This window comes from Dryas octopetala, chromosome 4 (assembly GCF_963921425.1).
Source record: "Dryas octopetala chromosome 4, drDryOcto1.1, whole genome shotgun sequence".
In the NCBI taxonomy this organism is placed as follows: domain Eukaryota; kingdom Viridiplantae; phylum Streptophyta; class Magnoliopsida; order Rosales; family Rosaceae; genus Dryas; species Dryas octopetala.
Window position 1 is genome coordinate 22,383,175 of NC_141369.1, and position 15,183 is coordinate 22,398,357.

General features: G+C 38.3%; 4 protein-coding genes across 4 annotated transcripts; 2 read left to right on the forward strand and 2 right to left on the reverse strand.

Moving 5' to 3' along the window:
- The first annotated feature begins 3,388 nt into the window (after positions 1-3,388).
- LOC147288290 (lipoic acid synthase 1) lies at positions 3,389-6,586 on the forward strand. The gene is made up of 4 exons (XM_086238959.1): positions 3,389-3,951; positions 4,047-4,258; positions 4,556-4,935; positions 6,190-6,586. Exons 1-4 carry the CDS (start codon positions 3,521-3,523, stop codon positions 6,310-6,312), a joined length of 1,146 nt encoding a protein of 381 aa, XP_086095085.1. The 5' UTR covers positions 3,389-3,520; the 3' UTR covers positions 6,313-6,586.
- A 667-nt stretch (positions 6,587-7,253) lies between these two features.
- LOC147288291 (uncharacterized) lies at positions 7,254-9,143 on the forward strand. Its single transcript, XM_086238960.1, has one exon. It carries the CDS (start codon positions 7,577-7,579, stop codon positions 8,462-8,464), a length of 888 nt encoding a protein of 295 aa, XP_086095086.1. The 5' UTR covers positions 7,254-7,576; the 3' UTR covers positions 8,465-9,143.
- A 206-nt stretch (positions 9,144-9,349) lies between these two features.
- LOC147288292 (uncharacterized) lies at positions 9,350-11,856 on the reverse strand. Its single transcript, XM_086238963.1, has 2 exons — positions 11,365-11,856; positions 9,350-9,724 (listed from the first exon to the last, which is right to left on the reverse strand). Exons 1-2 carry the CDS (start codon positions 11,698-11,700, stop codon positions 9,590-9,592), a joined length of 471 nt encoding a protein of 156 aa, XP_086095089.1. The 5' UTR covers positions 11,701-11,856; the 3' UTR covers positions 9,350-9,589.
- A 589-nt stretch (positions 11,857-12,445) lies between these two features.
- On the reverse strand, positions 12,446-15,088 carry LOC147288293 (indole-3-acetic acid-amido synthetase GH3.10-like). Its single transcript, XM_086238958.1, has 4 exons — positions 14,745-15,088; positions 14,227-14,346; positions 13,221-14,023; positions 12,446-12,981 (listed from the first exon to the last, which is right to left on the reverse strand). Exons 1-4 carry the CDS (start codon positions 15,086-15,088, stop codon positions 12,446-12,448), a joined length of 1,803 nt encoding a protein of 600 aa, XP_086095084.1.
- Positions 15,089-15,183: the final 95 nt, after the last annotated feature.

Consider the following 15,183-nt stretch of genomic DNA (forward strand, 5'->3'; position numbering starts at 1 on the left):
TGAGGTGTGTAGTTGTGGTTTAGGAGTGTTGAGTTTTGGGTGTGTAAGGAGAGGTTTTTTTTTTTTTCAAATTATGTGGGTTGTCTTTTAAGGTAATTTTCTTTTGTGTCAATTAAGTAATTTCACAAAATAAATTAGTGAAAGTGTGCAAATAACAGCACTTAAAAAAAAAAAAAAAAAGATAGTGTTGACACGCTTACTGAGTGCGCGTGAAAAACCTATTTACGGGAACTGAAAATTAATTTCGAATTTTTGTTTACGTTAACGACCGTACATGTCAATAATAACCGCCAGTTTTTCTATGGGCTTCACGTGTTCTGTCGAAAACTGTTATGGGCTTTTCTAGCCAGCCAATCAACAACCCACAAAATAGAATAGCACAAAGTTTTTTATTTTCTCTTCTATTTTTCCCCCTTAATTTCAAATTAATTAAATAAAAACGGTAACAAACTTTTCAGCAAATATTATGAGAAAACAACGGCATCCAAAAGCCCGTTTGGATAGGAGCGTTTGGCGAATTTTGTGATAGCGTGTAGTGTGGGAATAAAATTGGAGGACGGGAAAAGCGACTTTTAGAAAAGCAGATTTTTTTTCTTTTATCTCTTCCAAAGTTCCAACAGGCAAATTAAAAAGGAAGTCACAACTCACAAGTCATAAGAAAATTGAGAAAAATTGAAAATGGTATCCGCAAATGACAAGCGGTCTTTTATTCTTTAGCTGTCTTTCATCAAGGAATCTATCTGATAATGGCCAGTTAGCCCACCGACTAAATTACAGAAAACTCCACCTCTTGTGTCGTTTAGTTCACATCATCACATTTAATTATATTATTGTTTTTCACGTACAAATTATATATAGTTTTCTTTCTTCTTTTTCCTTTAAGCACCAGAAAATATTATATAAAATAAAAGATAAAACTATAAAATATGATATCACAGCTGAAAATGGTGTCCTTCAACTGCCAATAGGCATACTTACTGAATTAGCCTTTTTATAATTATGAGCAACCGAGTACATAAATGAGCCACTCAAATCCTCCAAATTACTCATTCATAAAAATATACAATTTGTATATAATAAGTGTATATATTTATTTTATATTTTTGACTAAATATTAAATCACATGATAAAAGAAATGAACTCGTAAAATATACATATTTATGTATCTAATAAGCTAATAAAAAAATATACTTAGTGTATGTATTTGATTGTTGTTTATGGAATTATGGGTCTAGATAACCGAACCCAAAAGAAAAAATGATGATTAAGAAGACAAATGGATAATATTTTGGTGGATAATGGAGATTGAATATATTGATGAATGAAATATGAAAAGGCATTTTGGTGCTTGGAGGAGAAAGACAAAGAAAGCAACCCCCCTAACTGAATTAGCAATTAATAGGGCTGGTTAAAGTCACACTCATATCAAACATATGTAGCGATCGATGCATGCATGTCAATTATGTATGTCATTCACGTAACCATATCCTTCATTGATATTATGATGTCATCAACAAACTGTTTAATTCTCTCTTTCTCCGAACGCTTATCATTGTCATTAAGACTTGAATGATGTGGTGCCCCAGCGGCCAGCAACGTATAGCTTTGAATTGATGCTATTTGTTCGTCACGCAGAAGCTTATAATTGGCTGCACAAGAAAGATGAACACCCCAATACCAATCATGAATTGACACGATTAATTGGATGACTGTGTTAGTGTTAGTGCACGTACTTATTTATTAAATTAAACCCCTCTCTCTCTCTCTCTCTCTCGGATGACTGTGTTAGTGTTAGTGCACGCACTTATTTATTAAATTAAACCCCTCTCTCTCTCTCTCTCTCTCTCTCTCTCTCTCTCTCTCTCTCTCTCTCTCTCTCTCTCGGTCTTTTTATATGATCAGTTGATCACTATAGTCCACAAAACACCTAGGTAGGCGTAGCCAACCCAAGTAGCACTACTTGACTTGACCCAAAAAAAAAAAAAAACCCTAGTAGTACTGAATAGTCCATAATGCACAGTGCACTATGCCATATAAGTATGATTATGGACATATATATATATTGCATATATACTTGTTGATCTTAATTGTCCAACTATTAATAAGTAATAACGAAAAGGGCGCAATCCTAGAAATTCTGCTGGGTCCTGAATATCAAAGATTTCCGGACCATCGATCTGTTTACTTGCGCCAACGGCCAACCTACTAGTTTTAGTATTTTAGTTTGGTGGGCTGAGCGAGCTAGTGTTGTATTCATGCCACCAGTCACTAAAACTATCATCATAATCAACTTCACCAAACCGGCCAGTCACACCCAACTTGTGACGACATGCAACCCATCTTCAATAATTCCCTGCTTCAATTCATCACTATTAATATGAATATGATGGCTAACCTTGCATGTCCTAATGGCTGCCTTATTATAATTAATCATAAAGATACTAATTATTCAACTCTTAATATGTATCATAACTTATGATGGATATATATTTAATTTCCCATCATAGAGGAAAATTAACTTTAGTCTCGAGTGACATATATGTCTCCACTCGTTCGATCGTTACCAACCCCGTCATTACATTGCCTCTCCTATGCTATACAGAAAACCAAGGGGTTTTTTGTTTAATTTTATTATATATATATATATATATATATATAACAGCATTGCATCATTAAAACACTTTAATTGTACTAACATACCACCTATAAGAATGTAGAGTGCCTTGTCATTGAGAAATTATATTATTGTGCAAGTGCTATATATAAGGTCTTGAGGTTCTTCTTTTATTGTTAATTCGTTTTAGGATAGATCGATGCCTAGATTAATTGTTTCTTCATGATTTTAAAGCACTCACGTATGTTAGGCCGAGTGACATCACGTGCTCCATATCACTTAATATAAGTTATCAACATGTTTACAACCATATCATAGAGTGAACAAAATATAATAAATAAATTTGGTTGACGTAACAGTACTTTAAAAAAAGAGCATATGGGCATTTAATCATTAGTGAAGTGGTTGTAAACTTGTAATGAATAATGATGAAGATGAATTCTCTAATGATGAATAATGATGTATTGTTATTGACAAAAAATTATTGTGGTGTATTGTAATATTATGTGAGATGTTTACATGTGTTATAATATGTTATCATAATATTTTATCAATTCGCTCAAATTATAATTATAAACTGTGTACAACTTATTAAGTGGTAGTCGGCTGACAATATATGATATCTCGTTACACTCACATCATTGCGGCCGAGGTGCTGCTGAGGCTTTTGGGCTGTGCAGCGGCCCAGACCAATCAAATATACTCTAAAGATCTCAGGCCCATAGTCTTATAAAACTTGAGCTTGTTGATTTCAGATCCAGTTGGGCAGGGCTGCAAGAATCCAAATTCCAAATATGTCTGCGCTAACCAACCAAACGACCAAACCAGCAACCTCATCTTCTTCTTGTCCATCGAACCATCTGAATCTCTCATTCTCATCGCATTAACGCAAACAGAGCGAGAGAGATGCAGTCCCGGTTAGCAAGCCTAGCTCGAACCCTAAATTCGACTCGGAGATCCTTCTCGTCCTCCACGCAAACCCCACAATCATCAAGCACTACATCATCATCCCAATTCCCGCCAACTCTGGCGGGCCTGCGCGCCCGCCTGGCCGCCGAGTCCCCGACTCTGACGGAATTCGTGGAAGGCCCAGGCCCATACTCCGTGGAGGTGGGCACCAAGAAGAACCCGCTCCCCAAGCCCAAGTGGATGAAGGAGGCGATCCCCGGCGGCCAAAAGTACACCCAGATCAAGAAGAAGCTCCGGGAATTGAAGCTCCACACGGTCTGCGAGGAGGCCAAGTGTCCCAACCTCGGCGAATGCTGGTCCGGCGGCGAAACCGGCACCGCCACGGCCACCATCATGATTCTCGGGGACACGTGCACACGTGGTTGCAGGCAAGTTGTTCGTCGAAATGCCTTTGAGAGCTGTCGTGCTTAGTTTTAAATGCTGATGGAGTTTGTTCTGTTTGTGGGTTGTCTTGAAATTGTAGGTTTTGTAACGTGAAAACTTCAAAGACTCCGCCTCCACCGGACCCCAATGAACCGTCGAATGTGGCGGAGGCAATTGCGTCGTGGGGTTTGGATTATGTGGTCATTACTAGTGTGGACCGGGACGATTTACCTGATCAAGGGAGTGGGCATTTTGCGGAGACCGTGCAAAAGTTGAAGGTGCTCAAACCCAGTATGCTAATTGAGGCTTTGGGTATGAATTTTCTATTTTCTTTGGCTAAGCGCCTTTGGTTATGATTATTGTATTAATGTATTGAATTAGACTGATAGAAGCAAGCACAGTATGGAATTTGGAACATTTACATTGAGCGGATTCATTTTATGTATTTTTTTGTATGCATAAATGGTTAAGAGGTGGTGAGCATTATGGATAATTGTAGCTAATGGATGTTAAGTCAGGCATTAGTGTGATTAGAGATAATTTTTTTCTAGACTTTCTATCGTGGATCGTCTTTTTTATGTGATGTTGATTGGTCATGTTGTTTTGAAGTTCCTGATTTTCGGGGAGACTCGGGCTGTGTAGAGAAAGTGGCAACATCAGGATTAGATGTCCTTGCTCACAATATTGAGACGGTTGAAGAGCTTCAGAGGGCAGTACGAGATCATCGTGCTAATTTCAAACAATCTTTAGATGTTCTAATGATGGCCAAGGACTATGCTCCTGCTGGAACACTTACAAAGACCTCATTAATGTTAGGCTGCGGGGAAACACCTGATCAAGTTGTGAAAACAATGGAGAAGGTGAGGGCAGCAGGTGTTGACGTGATGACATTTGGTCAATATATGCGACCGTCAAAGCGCCACATGCCTGTGTCTGAATACATTACTCCTGAGGCTTTTGAGAAGTATCGAGCTCTTGGCATGGAAATGGTATGCTTTTATCCTTTTTGTTTTGGGAAAATAATTGTTTGAGCATTGGTAATGGTATAACTTGTAGCTCTTGCATGTCATACTTTTCATGCTCACGACTATGATCAGTGATTTATTTGGCTAGGACAACAGCATTGACTATTTGTTTGCCCTATTCATTTTATTTGTCCTGTACTTTATTATGTCAGTATTGATAGTACTTTGCATGAGATCTCTTTAGCGTTTCCATTTCTGACTTACTATTATTTACTTCAAGTCACTCTAAGATACCCATTAGTTATGGTAGTGGTTCTCTCCTTTCATTTTGCTTATGGGGATCTGCAATGCAATCGTAGTAAGATTCCTCATGTACACTTTAACTCTTATAAGGGAAGATGCATGTAGTTTCCTAGATTCTTACACTTACTGGCATATCTGTTCTTTTCCCCTATGCTTATAGACTATCAAGTCCATAAAAGTGGGGTCAATTGAATTTTACATAACTATTAAGCTAATTGTGGTTGTAGCCTTGAATTTCAACTTTGTCTTTATTACTGGAAAAGGGGGTATGTGATTTTAGGTTATGTTATATATACTAGGAGTTCAACATAAAACAAATGATCTTCTGGCGCACCTCACCAATATAGTCCTGGTTGCTCCCAGGTCCTAAACCTGGAAACCAGATCAGGCAAGGTATAGCCGTATCGAGACTGGTTTACTCTGGCTGTGGTAAACACCATACTCACAACTACATTCTATCCCACTGGGCACTTCTTCATATTAACTTTGCAGTCGAGGGGCAATTCAGTCCAAAGAAAAGTGGAGGGGGCAATTTATGAGTCTCATGAAAGTACTGTCATCCTTTGCATAGTTATCCTCTGTGCAATTCTAACATTTGCATGCTCTTTTATTTGTCTTCCAAATATATAGAGTTTAAATATTCAAAATTCTTACTTTATTGAATCTTCTTTTATCAAGCTTGCATGTTTATCTTGTACTATGATTCAAGGAACTAGCTTTACCTTTATAAAAGGTGCAGGGCACAAGACTCAAGTGATGAATCTATAATTGCTTCTTTACCACATGCATTGATAATATCTATTGAACTACAAAGTGTCCTTAATAAGAAATTATTCTATAATCATTTTCATGTTGTGACACTTCATAATTGAATGTACTAAATATATGAATTGATACTATAACATCTCATTGTATCAAACATGATCATATTGTATGTATAACAGATTAATTAACTGTATATTTTGAATGGAACAGGGATTTCGGTATGTGGCATCTGGTCCCATGGTCAGGTCGTCATACAAAGCAGGTGAATTCTACATCAAATCTATGATAGATTCAGATCGGGCTGCATCTTCGCATCTTTCCGTCTCAGGATGAGTTGGTTTTTCTCTTACATGTAAAATTTTCCTGTCGTCATCTCATAAGGTTTCAGTCTGTATTCTTTTTCCCCTTGTGTCACTGTGTATTATACAAGTGATGATTGTACGGGCTCAAGCCTACATGGGCTTGTCATACTCTGTTATGATCTGTTCCAGTTGTATGTTCATTCACTGTAATTATCATATATCACGGTCTGCTGCTTCATTGAGGTCTTATTTTCCTCTGATTGTTGCTGTTACTCTGCATATTAATAACAAGAATTATTGCTTTATTCTTCAATGGTACATCTTTACATGCTTATTCTTCTAGTACAGACTCTTCATTTCCACTGCATAAAGTGCAATATAGTTTAACAAAAAAGATAGACTATAATTTAATACAATATCAGCAAGAATGGACAGTAGTTAAACTACACACACACACACACATATACATATTCCTGTTTATTGTGTTTGGGTCTACTTGATGGCAATACCAAAATCATGTCTCCTCCCCAAGTGTACTTGAAAACCAGTTCCAGTGTTATATTTCAACTTGTTAATGATCCTAGTAAGGCTTGCCAGACTGGTTGAGGGTCCTCCCTCCCTCAGGCCTCAACCAAACCACCTATTAGTTAGTAGTAGTACTTTGTACTGCTTCTAAAATTCTGCTTTCTGGGGTCCTTCATCCCCCCATATTTTCATTTTTATATTGAAAACTAGGATGTTCATTTGTAGCTGTAGGTAACAAGCATCTGGGACCATATTGATGGTGGCGTATGGGCATCTTTCCTTTGGGCTTGGCATTGGTTTCTAAATGTTTTGTCCGTACTAAGCCTTTCTGTTGTCTATACCTTTCAAAAAAAGTTCTTTTGGGTTCCATTTGGAAAGAGTGACTAGTGGTTTAGTTTGGGACCCTCTGTCTCTCAGGTTGCTGCTAAATAAGATGTCACATTCTACTTGCAGCTGCATAAAGCTTTTATCTCTTGCTGCTTTGAAACTGAAGAGTGAAGAGCGAAGGGTGAAGAGGTCCTCACTATAATGCCCAAGCCATCATCAATATCTCCGCCCTGAGGCCTAAAGCCTAAACCTTGTCTCTCTTGGCAGTCTGCACCACTCTCTAGTCTCTAGTCTCTACCCCCCAAACCCTTTCATTTTCAGACTCTCTCCCAATATTATATGACCGTTAGATTTAAATCTTTATTTCGCACCCTCACCACTACTAGTCACTACCACTAAGCACTGTGACCTTACTCTCTGCTTTGACAAAACCAAACCCATAAATGGGTTGCTGTCTCGGCACCACCAAGAGGTCCAAGACCCCAAACCCAGACCCAGACCACGCAAATGGCTCCAACCACCACCAATTCCACGCCATATCTTTGGCCGCGGAGCCCAAGCCCATCCATATCGAAAAAACCCAAGTCAGAGCCTCACCACCACAACCACCGCCGATTGTTGAAGAAGAGTCTGTGAAAGAGGTTCTCTCTGAAACCCCCATTGCCAAACCACAAAGCCCAAAAAAGGCCCAAGAGAAAAATACCCATTTGCCTCCGAAGCTGCAAGAACACCCCAAAGAGCTCTCCGAGGCTTCTCAATCTCTGGTTTCAGAGTCTTATGGGGTCAGCGAGAGCTTCTCATTGTCAACAACAACAACTACCACCACTATTACGGAGGCCAAAGACGACGAAGCTACCAGTAAGCGAAAGAGAGAACTGGGTCCCAGAGTGAACGGGTCTTCGGCGACGGTACGTCGTAAGCGTCCTTACTCCGGCGACCTCTCCGGCCGGAGGGAAAGAGGAGCTAAAGCTCCGCTGAGAGCATCGGAACCTCCGGTGGGGAAGAGGAACCGCACTGAGACGAGGTCGTTTCGTGGGCGGGAATCGGGTCAGCTGAGGACCATGCAGCGTAGTACAGGCTCCACCGGAGTCCGGCGTGATACGGCCTCGGCCCGATCGAGGTCACCGGCTACCCGGACCGCCGGTGGAGTGGGTCGAGGGGGTATAGGAAGGAGCCCGTCGAAGGTGACTGGACGAGCCGGTGGCAGTTCATCATCTCTGGGTGTGGAGAATGAGGGTAAAAAGGAGGAGCCAAACGACCGCGTTTCGCAGCAGGGGAGCGAGTCCCTTGAGAACCCTTTGGTTTCCTTGGAGTGCTTCATCTTTGTCTAGTTGCTTTTGGTTGTATTTTGTCTAAGTGTATTTCATTTCTTTCTTGTTTTTGACAGCATGGTGGAATTGAGCACTTTCCTGCATAACGTTCTTAGATTATAGCTTTAAATAGCAAATGGAGCACTATTGAGAAAAATGGAAAGTTGGGTTTGCTTTCAAAAACAATGTAAATTCTCTCGAAATGGTATCAAGATTGTGTCTTTATCAAATTATCTAGTGTTGTTCATGTTGCTCAAGGCAAATTCTCCTGGTTATCTTAGTTTTTGCCTTGTAAAAATGGCATCTTTGTGTGAACTAGTAGCTTTGACTTTTGAGCATCCTTATTCCTTCTTTTGGTATATGCCATTGTAATTGTATATTAAAAAACCCAATCATAAATGAATTAACCTTGTTGTGGATAGCAGGAAGGAGCTGACCTGCTGAGTAGTGAGTACAATAAAAAAAAGAGTTGAGATTTGCAAATTGTCTAGGGATATGTAGTGGAAATGGTCCTCGAATTGGTATCTTCTCTTGGGATGGGATGAGAAGGAGTGAGGACAAAGACTACTTTAGTTCTTTCCCTTTCATTGGTGTTGGTGTAAGGCTTTCTATGGATACAAGACTTTCCAGCATCACAGATTCACAGTATTGTCTTTTGCTTGTACGGTCGGTACTCACTACCCAGCAACAGTTGCTAGAAAATTTCCTGGGAGGCTGTGACTGCTTGCTTGCTCATACTGTACTCTTCTCATCTCTGTTTCTTGCTTTCAATTCCATTGTAGTGGTTTGTGATATCTGATTGAGTAGTTGGTTATTTAATGTTGGAAGTTAAAACCCAAGTAAGCATTTGGATCCACTGCAGAATGCATTCATAAATGACAAAATGCAAAGTGAGAGGCTCTGCCCACTTGAAGTTAAACATGATCCATCTCTAAAAAAAGCAATTAAGCAAGACCACCTTAATTAAACATGTACCCAAATATACATATGCACGTATCATTATGCTGATGAGTCTTGGCTACTGGATTCCTATGTTGAAAAGGACTGTTAAAAACGTAGGTAGGTTTAGTTTCGGCTTATTGTCGTATTCATGTCTGGTTTTGGTTTGGACTTTAGGTTGATGAGAGGAGGGGTTGAAGCTACAAGCTAGCATGGTTTGTGTTGATGGAGAGGCCAAGTGATGCGTTCTGGGGGACAGGGTGCAGGAGCAGGATGTGCAATGAAGGTAGGAATATCTTCTCCTGGCATCACCACAGATACTTCTCTGGCATAAATTGTCATCTGCACAAATATAAAAGTAGCTTACAAGTCAATAACACATACAGTGCAAACAAATACAAAAATGTTTTCTTATCATACTGTGAATCTAGGTCATTGATTAGGTTGATTTTTGTTTGAATGTACAGTTTAGATTCACAGTTTCACAATATAAATTTCTTCTATTGGCTTTCAAGAGAACATGATCGCAAACAAATATATGCAGCTATATATATAATAGTAAAATAGACAGTGTGACAGACTGACAGTATAATTGAGAATGTAATTGAAGTATGTTTTGGTTGTGGTCATTGGGCAAGCTATCCTGCCATGAACCCAAGTGAGCAAATAGTATATTTTAGTCACTCCCTGGCAAGAAAATCAAAATGAACGAATCATGATAATCACTAAAACCAAAGAGGGTCCTTGGAAGTTACTTTTCTGGCGTGGATTCTTATAAGTTTGGTGGTGTTGGTGGCTTTAAAAGAGGGAAGATTTAAATAATATTGCAGCAAGCTCTTAATAATGAATATATTTTCTAACAAAGCTTTTAATTTATCATTCTTATGATACAGGAATAGAACGTGGATATTGATATTTTAATAATTCCTTCACTAGTAGGTTAACAAAAGTTTAAATAAATGAACCCTTCACAAGCATTATATACCTTCTAAAACTACAAAAGCTGTCTGCAAAATACATAACCCTTTCCACAAATTAAGGGCTCTCTCAAGTCTCAAACCAAATTCAACTGTGAAACATTAATTTTAAGTTAAGAATTTTTAAACCACTCAATGTCGTGGGGACATGTGGCATATGGTAGTGAATAAGTCAGCAGCTGAGTCAACATGATAGTGCTAGTGTTTTATTTAAACAGATGAGTTGGTAATAACTTGGTATGTCTTTTTTCGAGAAATATATAATGTATATACATTATACACACACACAAACATACATTACAATATTACATACATAATATCGAGGTGCATGCATGTCAATCTATAGTTATTCTTAAACAAGTACTTCATTAAACATTTATAATTCTCATTACAAACATTAATAATGAAAAATGGCTTAAAATGATAAATACAATATAATTCTCATGGCATTATATTATAATTTTCGATAATAATCATTGTGGTTCCGAGATTTTAATAATCAAATAATTAAGGTTGCGATAGAACGCGGTTGTAATATGCAGGTAGAGTATAATAATGCAGATCCTATATAAATGCAGTTTTACATATACATAATGCAACCCACTACAGAATTAGAAACTCCAAATTATAATACCTCTGCAACTCTGTTGTCTCGATGAGTTTTTTAATTAACGTGACCTGTCCTTAAACTAAACCACCAACCCTCAATTAGCAAAAGTGTTCATGTCAATAATGCACCAGAAAAAAAAATTAAAGAAATATTAAAAAGAAAAAAAGGGGTTCTATTATCTAAATCTAGTGGTAGTGGAACCAAGCTTCTTGTGTACATTTCTTGAAGTAGTGAGTGATTTCATTGTTGACATAATACAGTCAAGGAAGTAAAAAGGAACTGTAAATTACTATCATATTGCAGCAGGTATAATCATTGCACTTGCAGTAACACCAATTACATTAAAAGAAAAAAAAAAAAAAAAAAAGTCTTGCAGTGAGCAAAAGAAAGCTTACTTTGGAAGACCGGTAATTATCAAGCTGCTTGGCATTGTAGGCCATGTGTGGCTGGAGATCCAAACGAGTCCTAGCAGTACTGGGCAGCTGTGATGATGATCTGGGCCTGAAAAATCTCTCAAAGATAGCCATCACAAGAAACATTGATATGAGAATGGCAGTAGCCACAAAACCCAAGGACACTGCATTCATAGAGTTATTAAAATTCCTCCATTGCTCTTCTCTCTCTGCATTTAGAGGAGCTACCATTGGGGGTACTAGAGCTACCATTGGGGGTACTAGAGCTCCCATTAGAGCCAACACCCAGCAGAACCTCTGTCTCTTTCTTTGTGTCATTACCAACAAAATTAAGCTGTGGGTGCAGAGAAAAACAAGGGAGAAATAGAAACCCAGTTGTGCATTTCTTCAAGGGAATGAGAAAAGCAGAGAGAGATGGTTGGAGGTTGAAACTTGAAATGAGAAGAAGAGCTTAAGATAAAAGGTTTTATTCCACTGACTTTGAAGCGTTCACACATCACAGACAAGGAGGGGTGAGCTTTATGGTCAACCACAGTCATGCTTGGGCCAGTTTTTCTTAGCAATGATTATATATGGGCCTTGTTTTGGGCCAAGTCCAATATCTCCTTTCACTTTTTTTTTTTTTTTTATATTATATTTGTGAGAGAGCAGATATAAATTGTACCTCTCTAGTAATGTACAAATACCACTAAACCAATACCTAGTTGGTAACCTAATATATAATTTTGATTTTTGAATACATTTAGTAATAGCCTTAAAGACTTATAATTGAAAATGGGACATATTTACTTCAAAAAGCTTTAAATAAAACCCAAATAGGCTTAGTGTTTGTGCCGGCCCAACAAGCTAGCCCTCACCCATTTATCTAGCCCAATAACTGGGTCAGCCAATAGGATCGGGTAGGTAAAAAGATCACATTCATGCTGAATTAAATATTGTATGTCTACTACCACCCTTGATATCATATAGAATTAAACTTTATTTCTCAGCTGAGAAGTCTTGATTTTGACATGTGATTTGGAAGAAATTAGCCCACCAATATTCATAAAATACAATTCGGTTGTTAATCATATGCTGTGCTGTAAAACCTTTTAATGATGCATGCATTAAGAATACCCAGGACTGCCTGGTTGCTAGTGCACCTAGGGGTCTTAAATTGGCTCAATGCTGATCCATTTTTTAAGAAAATCTCCAAAATTTTCTTGAAGGTTCCTCTCTCCACTATGCAAAGCTCTAGAGGCCCAATTGAATTGCTTTTTCTGGAGACCACATACCCATGATCCACAAATGATGCATCCATCTGTCTACAGCATTTACCCAGAATACTATCTTCAACCTCTCCTTTGATCTCCCAATATATAATGTAGTGGCCTGGTTGGGTCATCATATCAGCATGGCTTGTAAAGTCAACCAGTTCAGCTCTGCACTTGGGCAGCAATTGAGACCCCCTCTCAACCACTATTTGCAGGTCCTTTTCTGTGTTTTTGTCTATGTTTATTGTCAATATAAGCTTTCTCCTGGATATAAAGTTCAGTTTTGGAGTCCCTTTGTGAAAACTAGCCACTTCCACCACATCCCCTAGCCTGTACCTATAAAGTCCTGAAAAATGGGATAGTGGGTTGTAAAGAGTTAGAGAGCAATTCCAGTTTAAAAACAAATATTAAGATAAATTAGAAAGAGGCAAGTACTATATATGGTAACCAATTTGACATGTTAAATTGTAAGACTAGATCATTGACGAGTTGGATTTTTGATTTAATGTGTGGCGTTGATTGAAATGATAGTTTGACACGACAAATATAATGTCTACTATGAAAAAATAAGCAATAGTGACTTACCAGTGAAAGTAGTGAGAACCACCTCATATTCCTGTCCAACCTTGACTTGGGAAAGGGGGACTGGTTTATCTTCTATGAAGTCATCAATGGCTAAGTTGCCATCTTCCTCCTGTCTATAAAGTGGAATGAACTCGAAGTAAGAAAAAGTGGGCACGACGGCAAAAGTGACATTCTCTGGAGGCAAAGTTGGATCAACATTCACCCCAATCCAACTCTCAGTGGATCCATAGTCTGCACTAACTAATGGCACATTCCCTGCATAGTGCCTAAGTTTTTTTAAGTATGGTTGCATTGATCCTGTCATTATTGAATACACATACTTAGCATTTGGCCAGAGCTTTGGAATTAGACCAAACCAATCCAAATCTTCCAAGTCCTTGCAACTAGCTTCAATTTTTGAAGCCAATATTGAGTTTGGAGAGATGATATCCAAGACGGCTTTTCGCATTTTTGGAAGATTGATTCTTTCACTCAGAGTGCCATCTCTGATGTCAGTGTATAACTCTTTCCAAATCTCTTCAAAGGTGCTAAAGGACTGCACTAAGCTATAGATAAAAGTGGAGGTTATGAACTCTACTTGATCAGAGAAGAAGAGGCCAAGGAGTAGATGACAGTATGTGGATTGTTTGTAGTCTCCACTTGAAATGACTTCTTCTGGGCTGCAAGTGAAGGACTTGGTTTTTTCCTGTTTGATTTTGAATTCTTGGCTGGCATAGTAGTGAGTTGTGGCTGTCCCTGCGTTTAATCCTCCTTTAGTTTTGAACTGTCTGCTGCTGTATATGAGTTCAAGGATCCTGCCTCCTCTACAATTAAGTGGAAGAGAGTTCAATAAAAGGAGCCACTTGAATGAAATTGGTGTAATATGTATATATATTAGTATATTACACCAACGGAATTGGTGTAATGAAATTGGTATATACCTCAACGAAGGAGCCTCATATGTTTATAAAATAATCAAAAATTAATGTAAAAGTAGCCCAATAAATCGGATGGGAGGGAAAGAGACACAGGTTGAAGTACGTACCTTGATCTGTAAGCTGCAGCCAACCTAAAAGTTTGAAGAGTTGTCTGTGAGCTGTGGCTTGTAAAGGGTATGTACTTCTGTCTTCCTTCTGTTGTTCCGGAACTAGATAAAGATAACCAAGAAGAAAATTGGACCTATCAACAAAGTTAAAAACCAGAGCTAGTAGCGGTGGTTTATTTTCTTTGAACTCAATACAACAGAAAAAATGTTCAGAGCAGATATAAGATAACAAGGTTTGAAACTAGGAATAAAATAACTTACTGGTAACGGGTGTATGAACTCATTTTCTCACATATGTCCTCACATGCTAATTATGTAACCATTAGTTGTGAGAGAGTAAATATATACACCCGTTACATGCAAGTTATTCATAACTAGAAATGTAAAACTGATCACATATAACTTAATTCTTAATTTATGTTCTGAATTTTTTCATAGGCTAAAGAAGCACAAAAAGGCAGAACATATTGGAATAATAGGAATTAAGTTTAGGAAGCTACCTTAAGGAGAGAGTAGTTATGGGGTGTTTGGTGAGTATATGGGATGTGTCCCCATTTGCAATTCTCTGAATATAAGGCTCCAAATCTGCATGTGATGCAAGGGGTACTAAAGAGGTGTAAAGTGATTCCAATGCACATGCATCTACCTCTTGGATTTTGATGTCCCCCAACCATTTCTTGAGATATTCCACACTGTGATTCTGCTCAAGTATCCGCCGGAGTATCTGTGTTTGAACCAAACTGGCATTCTCAGATACATCTTCGAACCACCTGATGATGTCATGATCATCGCCATAATTGCCAATATTGCTCTGGTTATTACGCACAGCAGCAGCTGGTTCCATTTCTTAAAGAGAAGTTGGCGCAGAAATAAATTTAAGTTGTTGCAATTAATTGTTAGTGGCCTGACTTAACTTACGTGCTGCTCTAGCATATATAC

Excerpts from the sequence above, each read along its gene's own strand:
- LOC147288290 (XM_086238959.1), top strand. The coding sequence starts at position 3,521 with ATGCAGTCCCGGTTAGCAAGCCTAGCTCGAACCCTAAATTCGACTCGG. Across the intron at positions 3,952-4,046 it reads ACGTGCACACGTGGTTGCAG|GTTTTGTAACGTGAAAACTT; the intron begins GCAAGTTGTTCG and ends TTGAAATTGTAG. Across the intron at positions 4,936-6,189 it reads GAGCTCTTGGCATGGAAATG|GGATTTCGGTATGTGGCATC; the intron begins GTATGCTTTTAT and ends TGAATGGAACAG.
- LOC147288291 (XM_086238960.1), top strand. The coding sequence starts at position 7,577 with ATGGGTTGCTGTCTCGGCACCACCAAGAGGTCCAAGACCCCAAACCCA.
- LOC147288292 (XM_086238963.1), bottom strand. The coding sequence starts at position 11,700 with ATGACACAAAGAAAGAGACAGAGGTTCTGCTGGGTGTTGGCTCTAATG. Across the intron at positions 9,725-11,364 it reads ATAATTACCGGTCTTCCAAA|ATGACAATTTATGCCAGAGA; the intron begins GTAAGCTTTCTT and ends ATATTTGTGCAG.
- LOC147288293 (XM_086238958.1), bottom strand. The coding sequence starts at position 15,088 with ATGGAACCAGCTGCTGCTGTGCGTAATAACCAGAGCAATATTGGCAAT. Across the intron at positions 14,347-14,744 it reads ATAACTACTCTCTCCTTAAG|TTCCGGAACAACAGAAGGAA; the intron begins GTAGCTTCCTAA and ends ATCTTTATCTAG. Across the intron at positions 12,982-13,220 it reads GGTTCTCACTACTTTCACTG|GACTTTATAGGTACAGGCTA; the intron begins GTAAGTCACTAT and ends CCCATTTTTCAG.